Below are 18,544 nucleotides of genomic sequence, written 5' to 3' on the forward strand. Positions count from 1 at the left end.
TAAATTATAATACAGTTTTAGGATATTACTTTAATGAGATTCCAAAAGGATTCATGAAGTAATGTTATCTGTTAAAAGTTACTATATTCCTCTGTCTTTATGTCTTAAGTTCAGAGAAATTAAAAGTCACAGACTGTTAGAAATGAAAGGCCCCTGGGGTAATCCTGTCTATTATTTTTTGTTTATCCCAATTTTATTGATAATTAGGGATAAACTGAAAAATTTTAAGGACTTACCGTGTTTATCAACACCTCTTAACAGCCAGTCTTCCTAGCAGTCTACCCAAGGGATTTGTTCCTTGTACAGTGGTATTCTAAGGTATGCACAAGGCGTTCGCAGCTGCAGTTTTAATGTTGTTTGAGGACACACCAGTACCAAAATTCAGGTTGAATCGGAGGAAGCAAAACATTATATAGCACTTTTAAGTTAGTTTAAAATTTAAATTTTATTTTGAACTACATAATAAATATACCAGCATACTTAGTACAAAATTCAAAATGTGAGAGAGTTATTTGCTTCTATTTATTTTCTCTTTCCAGCCAATTTCCTTTCCCAGGGTCAACTAAACAACTTGTTTCCAATGTACAGCCCTTACAAAAAGTGGTTACCTAAATTTCAAAGCAAGTATAGTGTGGTGTTTATAAGAAGGGGCTCTGGATTCACATGAACTTTGTTTAAAACTCAGCTCTGTCACTAATTAGCTCTGTAAACTTGAGCAAGTCAATCTCCATGCCTCAGTTTACTGGGCTATAAAACAACATTAACAATATTTATTTTCTGGAGCTGGAGGATTAAATGAGGTAATGGTAGAAGTATTCTCAGTGCAGAGCCTTGAATAAGCTATCAACAAATGTTAATGTTAACTGTTGTTATTTAGATAAAACTAAACATATGACATGTAACATCTAAAGACTATTATCAAAGGAAGAAGGTTGTTTCTTTGGTACTTGGAAAGAACTAAAGTTTATTAAAGGATAAGACTTGTTTACTACATTTTCACTTCAGTTTCTTTCTTTTTTCATGTCATAGTTTTGATCATACAAAGAATACATAATGATCATAAGAAAAATAGGAATACTTGATAAACAAAGAGGAGAAGTTAAGATTTTCCCAACCCCACAATCCAGGAAAAATTACTATTAACATTTTGGTTTATATACTTCTGGGCTTTTCCCAACCAACTACAAGCATAGAAATTTATGCTATTTAAAAGGTATCATACTTTACACACTGCTATGTAATCTGTTTATTTTCACTTAGCAGCATATTTAAGCATACTACCATGTCAGTAAGTATGGAGCTACATCATAATTTTAGGGCTTACATAGTGTTTCATTTTTATAGTTTATTTAACTGATCTTGCAATTTGGACATTTGTTTTCAGGTTTTTTCTCTCACTATTGGTAAAGTTGCTACAGTGAACATCTTTTTGTTTTTGTTTTTGTTTTGTGGTACGCGGGCCTCTCACTGTTGTGGCCTCTCCCGTTGCGGAGCACAGGCTCCGGACGCACAGGCTCAGCGACCATGGCTCACGGGCCCAGCCGCTCCGCGGCATGTGGGATCTTCCCAGACCAGGGCACGAACCCGTGTCCCCGGCATCGGCAGGCGGACTCTCAACCACTGCGCCACCAGGGAAGCCCAGTGGACATCTTTTATATGTCTTTATGAACTTGTATTGTTGGGATAAATTCCTAGAAGTGTGACTAGTGGACCAAAGTGTTTACACTTTTTAGGACTTTTGATATATTTTGCTGTTTTTTTCTCCAGAAAGGTTTCATTAATTTATACTCAAGTAGCATTGGATATAAATCTCCATTCTCAATCTAACATTGAATATTATAATTTTTTTATTTTTAAATTTTATTTATTTACTTTTGGCAGCATTGGGTCTTCGTTGCTGTGTGCAGGCTTTTCTCTAGTTGTGGCAAGTGGGGCTACTCTTCATTGTTGTGCATGGGCTTCTCATTGCGGTGGCTTCTCTTGTTGAGGAGCACGGGCTCTAGGCGTGTGGGCTTCAGTAGTTGTGGTGCATGGGCTCAGTAGTTGTGGCTCTCGGGCTCTAGAGCACAGGCTCAGTAGTTGTGGCTCACGGGCTTAGTTGCTCCTCAGCATGTGGGATCTTCCTGGACCAGGGCTCGAACCTGTGTCCCCTGCATTGGCAGGCGGATTCTTAACCACTGCACCACCAAGGAAGTCCCAGAATATTATAATTTAAAAAATATTTGCCAACTTAATAAACTAGAAATAAAATACCTTTCTTAAAATTGCACTTAGGTCGTTACAGGAAAGTTGGACATTTTACTAATATTAATTGGTCATTTGTATTTCTTATTTTAAGAATCCTTAACCTATTTGTCATTTCAAGTATCTTTTTATATTGATTTGCAAAATAATAAACATATTAGTCTTTTGTTGTATATGTTGTAACTACTTTTTTTCAACTTGAATAATCTGGTGATTTGGAATGCCACATTTATCGTAGACAAAATGCTTATACATGCTTGGGTCTGTTTCTATTTTGTTGATTTCTCTCTTTATTCTAGTACAGATACAGTTTTGATTGATTAGTGTAACTTTAAAATACATCTTTTTGTCTTTTGGCCACACCGCATGGCTTGTGGAATTTTGGTTCCCCGACCAGAGATTGAACCCTGGCCCTGGCAGTGAAAGCGCCTAGTCCTAACCACTGGACCACCAGGGAATTCCCTAAAATACATCTTAATACCTGGTGTAGAGCATGTAATTGTTTCCTAGATTAAAATTTTTAAAACAATTTTATTGTGGTATAATTTCTGTACAGTAAACTATATGTACTTCAGGTGTATAATTTGATGAGTTGATAGATGTATACACCTGTGAAACCACCACTGCAACAAAGATACCTAACATTTCCATCACTCCCCAAAATGTCCTTGCGTCCTTTTGTAATCCATCTTTCCCTTCATTCCTATCCCCAGATAACCACTGATTTACTTTGTAACTATAGTTTACATTTTCTAGAATAGTCTACAAATGGAATCAAACAGTATATACTCTTTTATGTCAGGCTTCTTTATCAGCATTGTAATCTAGAGATTCAGTTCATGTTTTTGTGTGTATCGGTAGTTTGTTCCTTTTTATTGCTGAGTAGTATTACATTGTATGGATATATCACAATTTTTTATCTATTCTCCTGTTTTGGGTTGTTTCCTCTTTTTGGCTTTTACAAATAAAATTGCTATTAACGTTCACTTATAAGTCTTTGTATAGATGTGTATTTTTATTTTCAGGGGGAACTGCCAGTCTGTTTCTCAAAGTGTGGTATTTTACATTTTCCAAACTAGGGCAAGTATTTAAATTTTGTGAATTATATTATTCACAGAAAGAATATTTATCTGCTTCTAATAGGCTATGACCTTTTGGCATTTTTCTTCCTAAGTTTTGTGGTTGGATAACTATTATGTACTAAAATAAGCACGTATTTTGAGCTAGTTGCAGTCTTAAGGATCAGAATATTCCCACATCATAAAGATAATGGACTCAGTTTTACTTTGTGAGTCAACTTTTTTTAAATTGTGGTAAAAAACACATAGCATGTAATCTATCCTCTTACCAAATTTTAATATGTACAGTACAGTGTTGTTAACTATATTCACATTGTCGTATAGCAGATCTCTACAACTTTTTCTGTGAATCAATTTAAACGTACACCTTTTGAAATAAACAAAAGTGTAATATTGTATGCAATTACTTTGGATATTCTGGACTTTAACTATCTTTTATATTTATGAGATCTTAGACAAATTACTTGTCCTCTCTGGGCCTTAGTCTTCTCATCTGTACAATGAGGATAGTAATACTACCCACCTTGTAGGATTGTTGTTGGGATCAAGTAATAGGAAAAGGCTAGATTGTTGTATGGCACATAGTAAGCATAAATAAAAGTTAACTATTATTAGTATGTTTTGTCTTCTTTTAGAGGAAGAATGAATATTATAAGGTAAATAGCTTTTATTCAAATTCTATCTAATATTTTGATTAAAGAAATGTGTTCTATTTATAATTATATCATTTAATTATATATAGATTCCTTATGTGCATCTTATTATCCAAAACTCTTTTTTAAAATAATTTTAAATTATTTATTTATTTATTTTTAAAGGCTGCATTGGGTCTTCGTTGCTGTGCGCAGGCCCTCTCTAGTTGCAGCGAGCGGGGGCCACTCCTCGCTGTGGTGTGCGGGCCTCTCACCGTGGTCGCCTCTCCTGCTGCGGAGCACAGGGTCTAGGTGGGTGGGCTTCAGTAGCTGTGGCACATGGGCTTTAGCAGCTGTGGCACGCGGGCTTCAGTAGCTGTGGCACGCGGGCTTCAGTAGCTGTGGCACACGGGCTTTAGTAGCTGTGGCACGTGGGTTCAGCTGCTCCGCAGCATGTGGGATATTCCTGGACCAGGGCTCGAACCCACATCCCCTGCATTGGCAGGCAGACTGTTAACCACTGCGCCACCAGGGAAGCCCCTTATCCAAAACTCTTACTTCCATTGTCTCTTTTTGTTTTGTGGGGTTTTTTTGGTTCTCAATTCAGTTGAAGTCCTCCCAAGTTAGGGAAACAGAAAAGAGCTGTTCTGATACTGGGTTATTGAAAGATTTGGGGGCTTGGATATTTGTGAAACTGTTTTATGCCATAGAAAGAGCACCAGATTAGTAATCAGACAATATGGATTAAAATTCTAGTTTGGCAAATCACTAATCATGCTTCTAGTTCTGTAAAATGGAAATGATAATCCATGAACTTTCCACCTTACAGGGCTGATAAGAGGATCAAAATGAGCTAATTAATTCCTGCTAATTCCAGCAGAAATAGACCGACTTCTGTTTTGGCTAGAATCACAGATCATTTAACCTGTAATAATGCCTTACAAGTACAAATTTCTTAGGGAAATAAGTGGTCAGAACTCACTGTCGGAAATTCCTGAGGTCTAATTCCATCTTTTCAAGAACTATTTTAGCTCTGGGTAATTAATTACACCTACATTTGTGAAATAAATTTAACATTTACCTTTAGGAGCCCTGTTAAGAGTTTGTTTAACATAGAATCTTTTTTCATCTTCTAGGCTTGTTTACAAATTGATCCTGCTGAGAGGATATCATCTACTGATCTTCTGCATCATGAGTATTTTACTAGAGATGGATTTATTGAAAAGTAAGCATTTTGAGTGAGTGTGGACTTTTTCATATTAGGATGTTTTGCTAGCATGAAAATTGCTATGTAGGTTAATGTTACACAACAGAAGAATTCAATTTATCAAAAACTTACTGAGTTTCTGTATTGACTAAGTATATGATAGATTTACAGGTGTCATGGTAAAAATTCTAATAATAAAAAAAAGTGTACATAACATTCATTACACAGTTACTATGTCCTAGGCAGTGTGCTAAGCTCTTCACATGCATTTTCAATTCTCATTATAGGCCAGAGATAACATTAAATAAACAATAAATACTTTCTAGCTTTCTTTCCATTTAGACCTCTGACTCAGAATAGTCCAGTTTTTCCTCTCTGATAGCATCTCTGATCTATATACTACAATTAGCATTCATTTCCCAGATGATTTTTTTTCTCTGCTTTACTTATTCTCTGTTGCAGTTCCTGTTGTTTTATTCTCCCCAGCAAACTGGAGGTTCCTTGAAGACAGGGACCATGCCTCTTAAAGCCTGTCTCTGTCTCACATTGTATCTAAAATATATAATGACAATGTAGATTCATAAGTCAGCCATGCTTTTTAAAAAAACACACCATTTTCTATTTGGGCTTTGAAAGAAACAGGAAAGGTTTCTCATTAATTGCAAAATCATTCAGTTTGCCTTTGGATACGAGGTCACAAACATGAATATTAATTAAAAATGTGATGGAGTTAAGATCATGCATAGAAAAGACCAGGACCTCCATTGAAGATAGACCAAAAAAGAAAAAGGCAAAGAAAAGGGAATCTTTGAGAGTAACTAGAACTTCAGGCATTTCAGGAATTTTAATCTAAAAAAATGAGAAGATATATTAAAAGTGCCATTTAGGGCTTCCCTGGTGGCGCAGTGGTTGAAAGTCCGCCTGCCGATGCAGGGGACTCAGGTTCGTGTCCCGGTCCAGAAAGATCCCACATGCTGTGGAGCGGCTGGGCCCGTGAGCCATGGCCACTGAGCCTGCGCGTCCGGAGCCTGTGCTCCGCAATGGGAGAGACCACAACAGTGAGAGGCCCGTGTACCGCAAAAAAAAAAAAAGTGCCATTGATAAGAAGTGTCAGTTATTGAATAAAAAAATCGTTTCCTATCAATTCTACATAGACTGATTTCTCTTGGGTATTTAGATATTAGGATTTTACTATTATGGGGTGAAAGTTCTTGAGTTCCAATAATAGAAGCCTCAGAAAATGTTTGGGGGAAGACCTTTTAATTGGATAAGAGACCTCTTTTTTTCATGGACCTTCTACAATGCAAGGAAGTTTTAACAGAAATGTGCATTTTCTTATTCAGCCAAACTAATGATACTGGTTGCTTTCTTCATCTCCTCACACTACCCTTTACTATAATTCTAGGGAAGAATTCATTCATGGTAGAATTCATTCAGTCCCAAACTGATGGCAGTAGCTGCTTCAAGGAGGGAAACTGTGCAACTCCGGGAGAGGGGTGGGAAAGAGATTTTTCGGTATAACCTTTTGAGTTTTAAGCCATGTGAATGGATTTTCTATTAAAAAATAAATAACTTTAAAAAAGCCTAACTAAAACCAAAACAATCTCCCTTCAATATTGATGTATTCTATTACATTTTGTTCTGAAAATATTTGTCTAGAGTAAGATTTTAGAAACTAGTTCATCTTTTAAGTCCTGTTACTTTGAAGAACTACAAAAGGGACAAAGTGGCCTGAGTCTTCCTTGAAAATAATAGTATATTTATCAAAATAAAAAACGATGCTTTTATTAAGTAAACTTTGTATCACAAAAGGAATCTAATTCATATAAGCCTATCTTGTAAAAGTTTTATTAATAGTAGATTACCATGGAAAAATTTTAGAAAGATGTATCTTTACCAGGAAACAATTTGTATTAGGTAAATATTGTGCCATCTCTTGGCATGCATTACTGATAACTTATTTATGCTGTAGCTCAAATGCAAATTAATTGATTAGAAAGTCTTTTAAAGATAAAATACTCTATCAACATAAATAAAAGTGTTTGATATTGCTTGTTTTATCAGATTCATACCAGAACTGAGAGCTAAATTGCTACAAGAAGGAAAAGTCAATTCATTCATAAAGCCAAAAGAGAATTCTAAAGAAAATGAATTTATGAAAGATGATAGAAAAACAATTTATACCAATACACTGCTAAGTACTTCAGTTTTGGGAAAGGTAAAAATTGGTCTTCTTTTTAGCCAGTATAACTATTTTATAGTTAGTACTCTAATGATAAAAATAACTGTTCTCCTGACTCAGATTTTGGATGTATTTTTTCTAGAAAATGGAAAAAGAGAAAAAGCCCAAGGAGATCAAAGTCAGAGTCATTAAAGTTAAAGGAGGAAAAGGAGATATCTTAGAACCAAAACAGATGGAGTGTGAAGGTGGACATTTTCAACAGGATGCAGTTGAAATTGCTCATACTGTGTCTCAAGATATAAAACCTGTAATCAGTGAACCACCAAACCTTGTCAATCCCAGCACTAACTCTATGGGCATGAAAGACGATCCACATGCTGGAAGTAGTATGGTGATGCCACCCATCAATCTAACTAGCAGGAATTTGATGGCTTCAAATCTCTTCCACTACAATTCAAGGTGAGTTTTAACAGAAAAGAAACAGAAGGTAATGGACCTAAGTAATACAGTGTTTTTATATAATGGTATTTCAAAGAATCAACTTCATAGTATCTATATATAAACTGAATTTGAAGGTATATTGAAATTATAATCATATAATGGGCCATTACTAAGTGCTTCGTATGAATGCTACAGAAGAAATTAACTTTTCTTGGCTCTCTAGGTGTTTAGTTTTTCACTAATGCTGTTTGGAAAAACCTCATTTAAAAAAAAAAGTCTCTCAGAAAAATTACTTCCCATTTGAAGAGAAAAATGTAGTGTGACCTCAGTTTTGGTATTGATGTGCCTTTGAATAATAAAGTAAGCTTTATTTTCGTATCATAGCAAATTGTCTAAATGGAGAAAAGATAGTTGAAAATAATCATGTGTAGTCAAGTAGCTTTTCAAGGTCAAATTTTGGGATAAAAACAGCATATTGGACCAATTTTAGATTTAACTACTAATACAGATTGAGAGACTGGTACCATGAGTCTGGTTAATCAAGGGAAGTGTAATGGATGACAAGGGTCTGCCTAGCAAGGCATCAGGGCCCATTCTAAATTTAGGGAAATTACTATGGCTGTAGTTGGGGAAGGAGGCTTAGTTCAGTTATCCTAAGCCAATCCTAACAGACTGATTTGGGCTATAAGTTATGAAGCTTAGTGGTCTGCAGAGGTGGCAAGTGGACATGTCTGTACAACAGAATATAGACAGCAGGTGTCCAATCGTTCTTGAGGTGACTCCTAAACCATGGTTGCAATAACCATAGTTACAAACTAGCCTTGGTCAGAGAGCTCGGAAGGTCATGAACCCAGTAGTTAAGAGATCCAGGTTCAGAACAGACAGAAGGGACCAAGTAGGCCAGCTGGAGTAACCTGACAACATGGTTGTCACCACTGATGTTAGCCATGAGTGAGTTGTTCTCAGCACTGTTTTCGCCTCTTTACTTAGAGCAATTGGTACTTAAGGACTAACAGTTGCATTTTCGCACTTATTGTTCAAATAGTAGACTACCATGGTATAACATCATTATTGAAGCTAAAACAGAAGCAATTCTGGGAAGTTCTAATAACTTCTCATTTTTTTAAATAATAGGTTAACCGAAAGAGCAAAAAAGAGACGTACTTCTTCACAATCTTTTGGACAAGTTATATCTAATAGGCATGAGGATACAGGTCCCACTCAAGTAAGGCAAGAAGCTCATCATTAAAATGTGGCCTCTTTCAACATTATCCCCCCACCTTCTGTCATTTTCTCTATGTTTGGGGCTCTAACATTTTTTTTAACATGCTTTTGGTTTCCTTTTTTTTTTCCTGAGGTGAAAATAGGTCATCGTTTCCTTAGTGCTTTCACAATTTTAATTTCTTATAACTTTATTTGTGTATTTAATGTGTGACTTGGGAAAAGAAGTTAAGATTTTCACCTTTAAAAGTCACAAGACTGAGTCAGAATCCGAAAGTCACAAGACTGGACTTCCCTGGTGGTCCAGTGGTTAAGACTCCACTCTCCCAGTGCAGGGGCCTGGGTTCAATCCCTGGCTAGGGAACTAGATCCTGTATGCTGCAACTGAAAAAAAAAAAAAAAGATCCCGCATGCCGCAATGAAGACCTGGCGCAGCCAAATAAATAAATAAATATTAAAAAAAAAAAAAGTCACAAGACTTTTTGGTTTTTCACTTCCAAGAAATGATTTTAATATCTTACTTTTTAGATTAAGAGCAATTACCAAATAGATACATCTTTTCACAAGAAAACATAGTCAATGTAGTTCATTTCCTCATTTTTCACATAGGAAAATAGTTCAATTAAAAATTGAAGCACACAGGCTTCCCTGGTGGCGCAGTGGTTGAGAGTCCGCCTGCCCATGCAGGGGACGCAGGTTTGTGCCCCGGTCAGGGAAGATTCCACATGCCGCGGAGCGGCTGGGCCCGTGAGCCATGGCCGCTGAACCTGCGCGTCCGGAGCCTGTGCTCTGCAACGGAAGAGGCCGCAACAGTGAGAGGCCCGCGTACCGCAAAAAAAAAAAAAAGGAAAAAAAAAAATTGAAGCACAGTGTTATTTATAATAATAAAACATTGAAAACAACACAAATCCATCCAAGAGCAAGTGACTGGTTAAGTACGTTAAAGTACATCCACACAGTGGGATACTATGCATTACATTGTGGAAGTGTTCATTAACCTAGGAAAGTTTCTATCATCTGTTGTCAAGTGAGCAAAAACAGGTAACACAAAAGTTTTTCCAGAATGCTGAGTTCACAAGTAATTTTTTCCTTTGGGTTTTCCCAGTGTCCAGAGCACATCATTTTGTAAATAGAAAAATAAGTTATTAATAAAACGAACTGAAGCAGTTTGTCCAAAGTCAAAATGCAATGAATAGGATCAAAAATTAAAAGTTGAGACTGTGGTTCTCGTGATCAAGACTATTCTCAACGTATTGAATATGCTAGAAAAAGTTTACTTTATAAAATTTTTATTGGAGTTTGATCTGTTTATATGTTTGATGGTATTCTCTTCTACTTCTTACTTATTAAAATAACCTTGCAAAGATAGTTATTTGTATGCCTATCTTATACCATCCAAATGCCTGGCATTTGTAGGCTTGTCATTCAATTAGTAGTTACATACCTTTCTTCAAATTAACTCTTGTTCATTTGGTTTTTTTAGAGCCAAGTGGAGAAGGGTGTGTTTAATGAGCGAACAGGTCAAAGTGACCAAATGGCAAATGGAAACAAAAGGAAGCTGAATTTTTCCAGAACTAACAGGAAAGAATTCCATTTCCCAGAATTGCCTTTCACAATACAGTCAAAGGAGATGAAAGGAATGGAAGGTACACATTTGTTGCATAGCTTTGGAAATCTACAAACTTAATCTTTTACAAGACCTTTTTTGGTAATATCACTTAGATGTTATAATGTGATTTAGGTAGAAAGGAGTATATTGCTATGCAAAATATTTTCAGCTGATGAAAAATTTTTTCCCATAGTCAAATAATGGGTAAGACTTAAAGGAGATAACTTTAAAAAAGGGTTAAGAAAACTTTAAAAAGTAAAATTTTCATTAGCTCAATTTTGTTGGAATGTTAGAACAGTATTTGAGGAAGGTGTTTTTGGTTTAATATGTGACCTGGGGTAAATCAGTTTCCTCTGTTTCTCTGTGATAACTTGCGCATATAATAGGAGGAATGATATGTGTGCTTCAGGCATCCAAGGATTTAGTAGATTAAGATTTATAACATGTACTGAGCTCATAAAATGAAACTCATTTTTTTGCAGTGTTATTATTATGTTTCTTTGAAGAACAGTGACACCTTGTGAAAAGATAATATAAGAGCAAGAAAATAGTACTTGCATAGCTCAAGAGGAATTATCTGATCCACTTAACAGTTATACTCAGAATTTTATAAATAAATGTCCTCTTTATTTAGAGGACAGACTAGTAGACTGTTAGTAAAATTATATAGCAAATCATTTATGTTTGGCACATAATACCATTACAACTCATGATTTGTTCAGTTCCTTTATAATAAACTCAGAAACTGACTTTAGCGTATATCAGAATTTCCATTTAAAACTCTTGAAAAGGAAAGTAAAATTTCAAGGTAGGAGTAACAAGTTCTCATTGTTGTATATATTTTTGCAAAAGTTAAACAGATAAAAGTGCTGAAGAGGGAATCAAAGAAAACAGATTCATCTAAAATACCAACTTAATGCAGATCAATATCAAGAAAAACAAGAGGTAAGACTTTTTTATTTATAGCTTTTACTAAGTAATGCTGTTTAGAGCCCTTGACTTAGTATATAATTTTAGTTACTACTGTTGGAAAGTCAGATAAAAATTCATAATTCTGTAATCTTTGACCTCTAGAAACAGAACTAAAATTTCCTAGAATAACCAATTACAAAAGATTTTTAAAAGTTATTTTTTGAGGGTAGTAAATACGAACTCTCATTTGAATGTTGAGTGATTGAATATTTGGTACCCAGGGAAAATAGTATGTGTGTTATGTATACTACCTGGTGGTGGGTAAACCATGCCAGAGGAAAGGAATAATGGTATAAACATAGGATTATACTGGCCACAAGAACATATGTATTTTGTCTTTAGACTTTTTCTTCCTGTTTTTTTGTATAATTTACTCCCCCATCTCTGCTCTCCACCTACTGTCCTATTTTCAAAGATTTGCTCTCAGCTATCAGATAATCTTGAATTTTATTTGGGAATCTTGAAGCCATCAACATCTAAATGAATACTCTTTAAAGGTACTCTTTTAAGGGAAAGGGATTATGCTGAGCACCCACTGAATTAAATTATATTGACAGCCTTCTATCCTGTACACCTGTGAGGTCATTAACTTTGTTATCTCAGTTTCTTATTTTCTAAATAAAATTGACTACATTTTTATTCATGATAAAATTAGTACATACTTCCTAAGGAAATTTGAAGAAATTAGAAGATAGAAACTTTGATCTGAAATTATGTAAGGATGTATTTTAACTAAGTCTATTGAATCTCTACAACATTCAGGTAAGAGTTATCAGACACTGTTAGATATATTTTCACAGTGACATTTATGCCTTATTCCTGGCCTAGAACTTGTTAACAACTCCACAGTCAACTTTGCAGAAAAGAAATATTTTCTAGGTAGAACAAGAAAGGCATTAATGGTCATCTTTTAGTTTGTTATAAAAAGTAATAAGGTGGCTTTAAACTTTTAAACCTGCGTCACAGCATGTTGAACAGCACACCATTTGCACAGTTTTTGAATGATTGGGTGAGTTAGGGCTCTTAAGTTTGGGCAGACTAGTAATGTGCTACATGTGTTTATCCTACTGTCCTATGAGAGCCCCCAGAACGAAAATTACATTTTAATGCAGAAAGAAAGGAACTCTTAAGACAGTTCTGTCATTTTAAAAATACAAAAGTAAGTAGGAAAGGAAAACCCCTTTTTGTACATATGGTGTAGAACTCCTGAAAAGACGCTCTTTTTAAGAGTAACGTTGAGGGCTTCCCTGGTGGCGCAGTGGTTGAGAGTCCGCCTGCCGATGCAGGGGACATGGGTCGGTGCCCCGGTCCGGGAAGATCCCACATGCCGCGGAGCCATGGCCGCTGAGCCTGCGTGTCCGGAGCCAGTGCTCCGCAATGGGAGAGGCCACAGCAGTGAGAGGCCCGCGTACCACACACACACAAAAAAAAGAGTAACGTTGAAACAGTTGTAGGTGTTAGGAATATCCAGAAGTCGTCAATGATGGTCGTAGTTTATTTGTACTAATCATTCAAATGCAGTTCTGACAAGCTACTGAAATTGCATATGACTGGTTCAAATGCTTTCAATAAATTAACGTCAGAATTAAGAAAATTTCGAGTTGGTAGTTTGCTAATTTAGAGCATGAGAGACTATGACATGTTTTAAAAAACTAAGATAGGGAATGGCAACTTATTTGTTCTATTCATTGATTTCTTTTTGAATTACCAAATCACATCCAGGCACTTCCCAGTTAATAGTGTATACATGAACTGAATAGACTCTGTGACCTAGAGAGAAATTCTAATTACTGCTGATGAGTGAGTTAGGCAAGAGAGAAGAGTCCCTAGAAAAGCCACCTTCAGTTTTGTCTCATGATGATAATAAGGAATACTTTGCTAAATAGTCTTCCTGTACCTTATAAAATAACCCCCAGGTGCAAATTACAAGTACTTATCTGTGGCTGTATTTCCTTAGCCAAAGACTCACCATTTCCCCAATTAAGGTCCTGTTTCTATTTACTTTTTAGAATACAGGAAATGCACAAACTGAAAGGAAGAAGAACCTGCCAGATGTAGAGTAGAAAATGCAGCAGCTGAAAATTCAGGGAATCCCAGAATCACTATATGGTTAAAAAAAAATCCTTTTTATTAATATTACATACACAAAAATGCTGAGTAGAGAATTCTACAGATATATCGTAAATCCTGTATAGTTATGTGTATACTCACCTAAATTTGTTTTAAAATTTATTAATCTTTAAATTATTCATGTTTTCTTAATTTGAACATTAATTTATAAAAACTTCCTGACTGGTACATCCTGATAAAACTACAACTTACGTTAAGTCATATAATTTTATTTGATGACCTGTTATCTCAGTCATGTTTGATCAGTGGTCATTCTTAGCTTTGGTTCAGAACTTTATAATTATAGATGGAAGAGTTTCTAAATGTGTAATAATGTGAGATCCCAATGTCTGGGAGCACCAAACATTTCTGAGCAAACAAATACACTTGATAAACATGAAATGTGGGTTTGGTTTCACACTGGACATTCTGGAGCAGTATTTAAACATCATGAAGGTTGTTTAAAAGGATGGAAATTGAGCAAAGCATTGAAGCAAATCTTTTGGCTTGACCAGCATGTTTATCATTTAGTAGTTTATATAGAATATATTGTTACATATAATTTAACATTAATACAGGCAAGGTTTTGGCAACATGTATTTACATTCTTATCCCACTTATTGGCTTGGTTTCTAATTTTAGGGTGGAGATGGCCATTGTAAGGGGAAGAATTTGAAGAGGAACAGATTTTTTTTTTTTGGTAGTGTCTTTTCTTTTAAATCTTAAAAATACAAATTGGCAAGTCTCCTCTGGTCTGGGGTCTGGGAGGGCCCCTCCCACCTGCCTCTCCTGATCCCCCCCCCACTTCCCCCTTCCCTCCTATGCCCCCAGGACCAATGCGGCCGGGGTGGGGGGAGGGCTAAGGGCGGTCTTGGAGGGCAGGGGACCAGCTCAGCAGGCTCCCTGGGCCCAAGTGGGTGGGGCAATCACCCTCCGCTCCTCTCCTGCTCTTCCTGGAGAGTCTCTCCCATCTGCCTCTCCTGATCTCCCCAGCCTCAGGGATGCCGATCTTGTGTGGCCTCCACTTCTCCTCCCCCCTTGGTCCCCCTACATCCTACCGGTTCACTCTGGGCTTCCTCCCATCTTCTTGGGGGTCAGAGTCCCCTACCAGCGGCCAGCAGGAGCCCTAGTTGTGGGGAGACACTAACTCTGTGTCTTCCCACACTGCCACCTTGACTCCTCCCCCTGCCTGAGTATTCTTAATAAAACATAAATCAGATGATGTCATTGCTCTGCTCAAAACCCCCCATTCTTCCCACTTCACACAAAGTAAAAGCACAGACATTACAATAACCTCCACGACCCTACACAGTATGCCTCTACCCTCTCTTTGACGCTATTTGCTACTTCTCTTCTCTATTGCTCGTTCTGTTCCAGGCCCACTGGCCTCCTTGCTGTTCCTGACTATGCTTCTGCCTCAGAACCTTTGTTTTTGCTGTTTCCTCTGCTGAGAAATATCTTTCCTCAGGTCACTGCATGGTTCCCTCCTTTACCTTCTTCTGTTGTTCAGGACAACCTCCTTTTACTCGTATATGAAGCTTTCTCTACCATGTTACTTAAAATGACAACTTTCCCCATTCCCATTTCTGTTTCCTGTTTTACTTCTTCATATAGCATTTCTCTATCTGACAAGCTTTATTTATTAATGGTGTCCCTCCAACAAACTATGAACTACATGAGGGCAGGGAATTTAGTGTTTTGTTTGTTGCGATATTCCCCAGCATAGAATAGTGCCTAGCATATATTGACACTCAGCATTTTCTTTGTGAATGAATGAATGAACTTATTAAGCACCTACATAGTAATCACTTGAAAAAAACCAAAGAATAAAATATGAAATAATTTTATTGGTGTGGTAGAATGTGCTTCCTATAGCATGCTAATATTCATTGTTCAAGTAGCTGAACAAGGAATGAATAGCAGTCATTCAGCATGGAGTTTAAAGGTGAAGTAGACAAGGTGAACTTACAGTTTGTTAGTATTTTAATGGAGGAATTGAAACTTAGTTACATTTATAGGTAAAACTGAAAGATGCTTTTTAGGAACAGAATTTAGAGGAATCTCAGATAAGTTAGAAAAATTGTATCTCAAAATTCATAAAGAGACAAGGAAATTCAGGTAAGACAAGTGAAAGGGTAAAAAAAAATAATGCTCTACTAAGTGAGTTACAGTATCTGGGTCAGAATTTTAGATTATCCACTGCAAGTCACCACATTTCTGTTTCTTTAGTGACTGCGTGTCAGGAGACCAGGCAAGTCCTAAATTAGTACCCTTAGTACTTGTCATAGAGTGAGAAATTATGTGAGTATTGTCTCAGTGTTATGAAGGTCTCTTAGTTAACTCTCTTGGCTTAGAATAAGTGAAGTAATTTGCTTGCTTAATTGGATAGTATCGAAAGAATAAACGAAATATATAACTCAAAGAGGTACATAAAATGAACTTTGCTTCCGATTGACTTTCAGACTAACTTTGGGTTAAGGTGCTTGCTCTTCACAATTGGCTTTTCATTTAGTGGATAGCAGTATAGAGATTCCAGCTATCCAGGGGCTATTACATGGTCTCTGTGGCCCTCTTGCCAAAGAGAAAAGGTGATTCTGAAGTTCTCTTTGAAGTCACTTAGTCCTAATCTCCTCCAGAGGGAGCTCAATGTCCAGCATTTTCAGGACCTGGAGCTAGTGTCTGCCCTGATATAACAGGACTAGCCATTCAGTTCCCTGTTGGACTGAACTAGTGTATGAAGATGGGATCCTAATGAGGCAGTGCTTTTTGCTCTAAATCAGTGGTTTTTACTCCCTGAGATGAGAAATGTAATAAAAATGCATGCTAGGATTTGGGTTTCCTCAGGTGAATGACTCCAAAGTCTTAGGACCTTTCAAACCAAGCCCTAGATTATTTATATACATTTCAGGCAGCATCTCTTGGGCATCTCTGAATAATTTCTTTGTGGCTACTAATTATTACATTGAACAGTATTATTAAAATGTTTAAAGCATCTGCTGCCTCATGAAAACCTTAAAACCCAGATTTATAATGGAATAATCTGCCATCAATAGACTTCCTTGGATTGTTGTTTGATAGATTTGAGTTTAGAAAATTGGTTCCTTTTAATTGCTCTCCTTTAAACAGAATATCTAGTGGTATCAGAATATTTATTGAAACTATACCTATAAATTTCTGGGGCTTTTTTCTTTTTAAAAATATTTGTTGAATGAACATTCAATTTTTATTAAAAGCCATGTGGTATGGGACTTCCTTGGCTGTCCAGTGGTTGAGATTTCTCCTTCCAATGCAGTGGGTGAGGTGGTTTGATCCCTGGTCAGGGAGCTGGGATCCCACATGCCTCGGGGCCAAAAAGCCAAAACGCCAAAACGTAAAACAGCAGCAATGTTGTAACAAATTCAGTAAAGACTTTAAAAATGGTCCACATGAAAAAAAATCTTAAAAAAAAAAGCCACATAGTATAACAGAATCCAGATTATAATCAGATTGCTTAAATTAAAATCATGGCTTTTACTACTTCTTCACTGGGGAGTATGTGTGTGGTATTTTGTTGCCTCAGTTTTCCTCAGTTGGAAAATGGGGACAAGAATAGCTTATCTCTTAGACATTTTGTGAGGACTTACTGAGATAAAGTTTAATACACACAGGACATAGTGAGTTTGTACTGTACTGATGAAATTTAGTTGTCTCCTTCAAAGATGCAGAATTATGGTTTTGTTTGTTTGGCCACGCCCATGGCTTGTGGGATCTTAGTTGCCTGACCAGGGATTGAACCCAGGCCACAGCAGTGAAAGTACAGAGTCCTAACCATTGGACCACCAGGGAATTCCCCAGAATTATGGTCTTTAATCTTAGTTCTTTTGTCCAAGTTGTCCGAGTTTATCCTGACTTCATTCACTTTGGTAATAAATTAGGTCTACGGGTGCCCTTTACTGTTGTTGTACACTGCCTGTGAAATTCTGAGGGGATCTGTGCCTTGGTCTCTATTTGTTTAGATGTGAAGTTGGCATGGATAACAAATACATGTCTGCTCTACATGTATAAAATGTTACATTCCTTTTTTTTCAATAAATGTATTTATTTTTGGCTGCGTTGGGTCTTTGTTGCCGTGCTCAGGCTTTCTCTAGTTTTGGCGAGCGGGGGCTACTCTTTGTTGCAGTGCGCGGGCTTTTTGTGGTGGCTTCCCTTGTTGCAGAGCACGGGCTCTAGGCGTGCGGGCTTCGGTAGTTGTGGCTCGTGAGCTCTAGAGCGCAGGCTCAGTAGTTGTGGTGCACGGGCTTAGTTGCTCCGCGGCATGTGGGATCTTCCCGGACCAGGGCTGATGGGATTGCCATCACTTGGTTCTCTGTGGCTACCAAAAGTCATGCAGAGAAGTGGGAACGGCAGAGGCAGTGGCAGCTGAATTGGCAGTCAACCAGGTCAAGTTCTGAAATCTGTTGGGTAGATATTCATGTGATGATTAGGAGTCCTGGTTTCAATCCTTTGGCCAAGTGGAGTTGTTGTAAGTGGAAGGGGTTACAACTGGTAGCTCAGTAGGTTGCTGCTATGTGACACTCATTTCCTTTCATTTGGAAGAAGGAACATAGAATATAGTCACAGTGATAGGAAGTACCCTGATGCATTTAACACCTTGAAGAATAAAATTAGACTACCGTTTTTTATTGTTTAATATAATACTATATATTATATATAAACAAATTTATATGTTTCACATCCTGCTTTATGATGCTAGTTACTTACCTCTTAATTTATATCTTTGTACCTTTACATCCTACCCCCCAGTACCTTCATATAATTATGTACCTTGATATGTATGGAACAAATAATTTAAATTCAGAATGACCTTAG

The 18,544-nt window shown here is 36.8% G+C and overlaps 1 protein-coding gene across 2 annotated transcripts in view; it reads left to right on the forward strand.

Moving 5' to 3' along the window:
* CDKL3 (cyclin dependent kinase like 3) overlaps positions 1-18,544 on the forward strand; it is a 91,088-nt gene that overhangs the window by 31,997 nt on the left and 40,547 nt on the right. Inside the window, exons 6-11 of one of the 2 annotated variants that reach the window (XM_032626317.1) lie at positions 5,092-5,180; positions 7,227-7,380; positions 7,487-7,803; positions 8,920-9,010; positions 10,490-10,652; positions 11,468-11,560. In XM_032626317.1, coding sequence (XP_032482208.1) covers positions 5,092-5,180; positions 7,227-7,380; positions 7,487-7,803; positions 8,920-9,010; positions 10,490-10,652; positions 11,468-11,532 — 879 coding nt within the window. In that variant the 3' untranslated portion in view covers positions 11,533-11,560. Of the gene's footprint in view, positions 1-5,091; positions 5,181-7,226; positions 7,381-7,486; positions 7,804-8,919; positions 9,011-10,489; positions 10,653-11,467; positions 11,561-18,544 lie in introns of those variants that run through there. The other variant, XR_004349153.1, reaches the window with a different exon arrangement.

The sequence above is a fragment of the Phocoena sinus genome, chromosome 3, assembly GCF_008692025.1.
Source record: "Phocoena sinus isolate mPhoSin1 chromosome 3, mPhoSin1.pri, whole genome shotgun sequence".
Lineage (NCBI taxonomy): Eukaryota > Metazoa > Chordata > Mammalia > Artiodactyla > Phocoenidae > Phocoena > Phocoena sinus.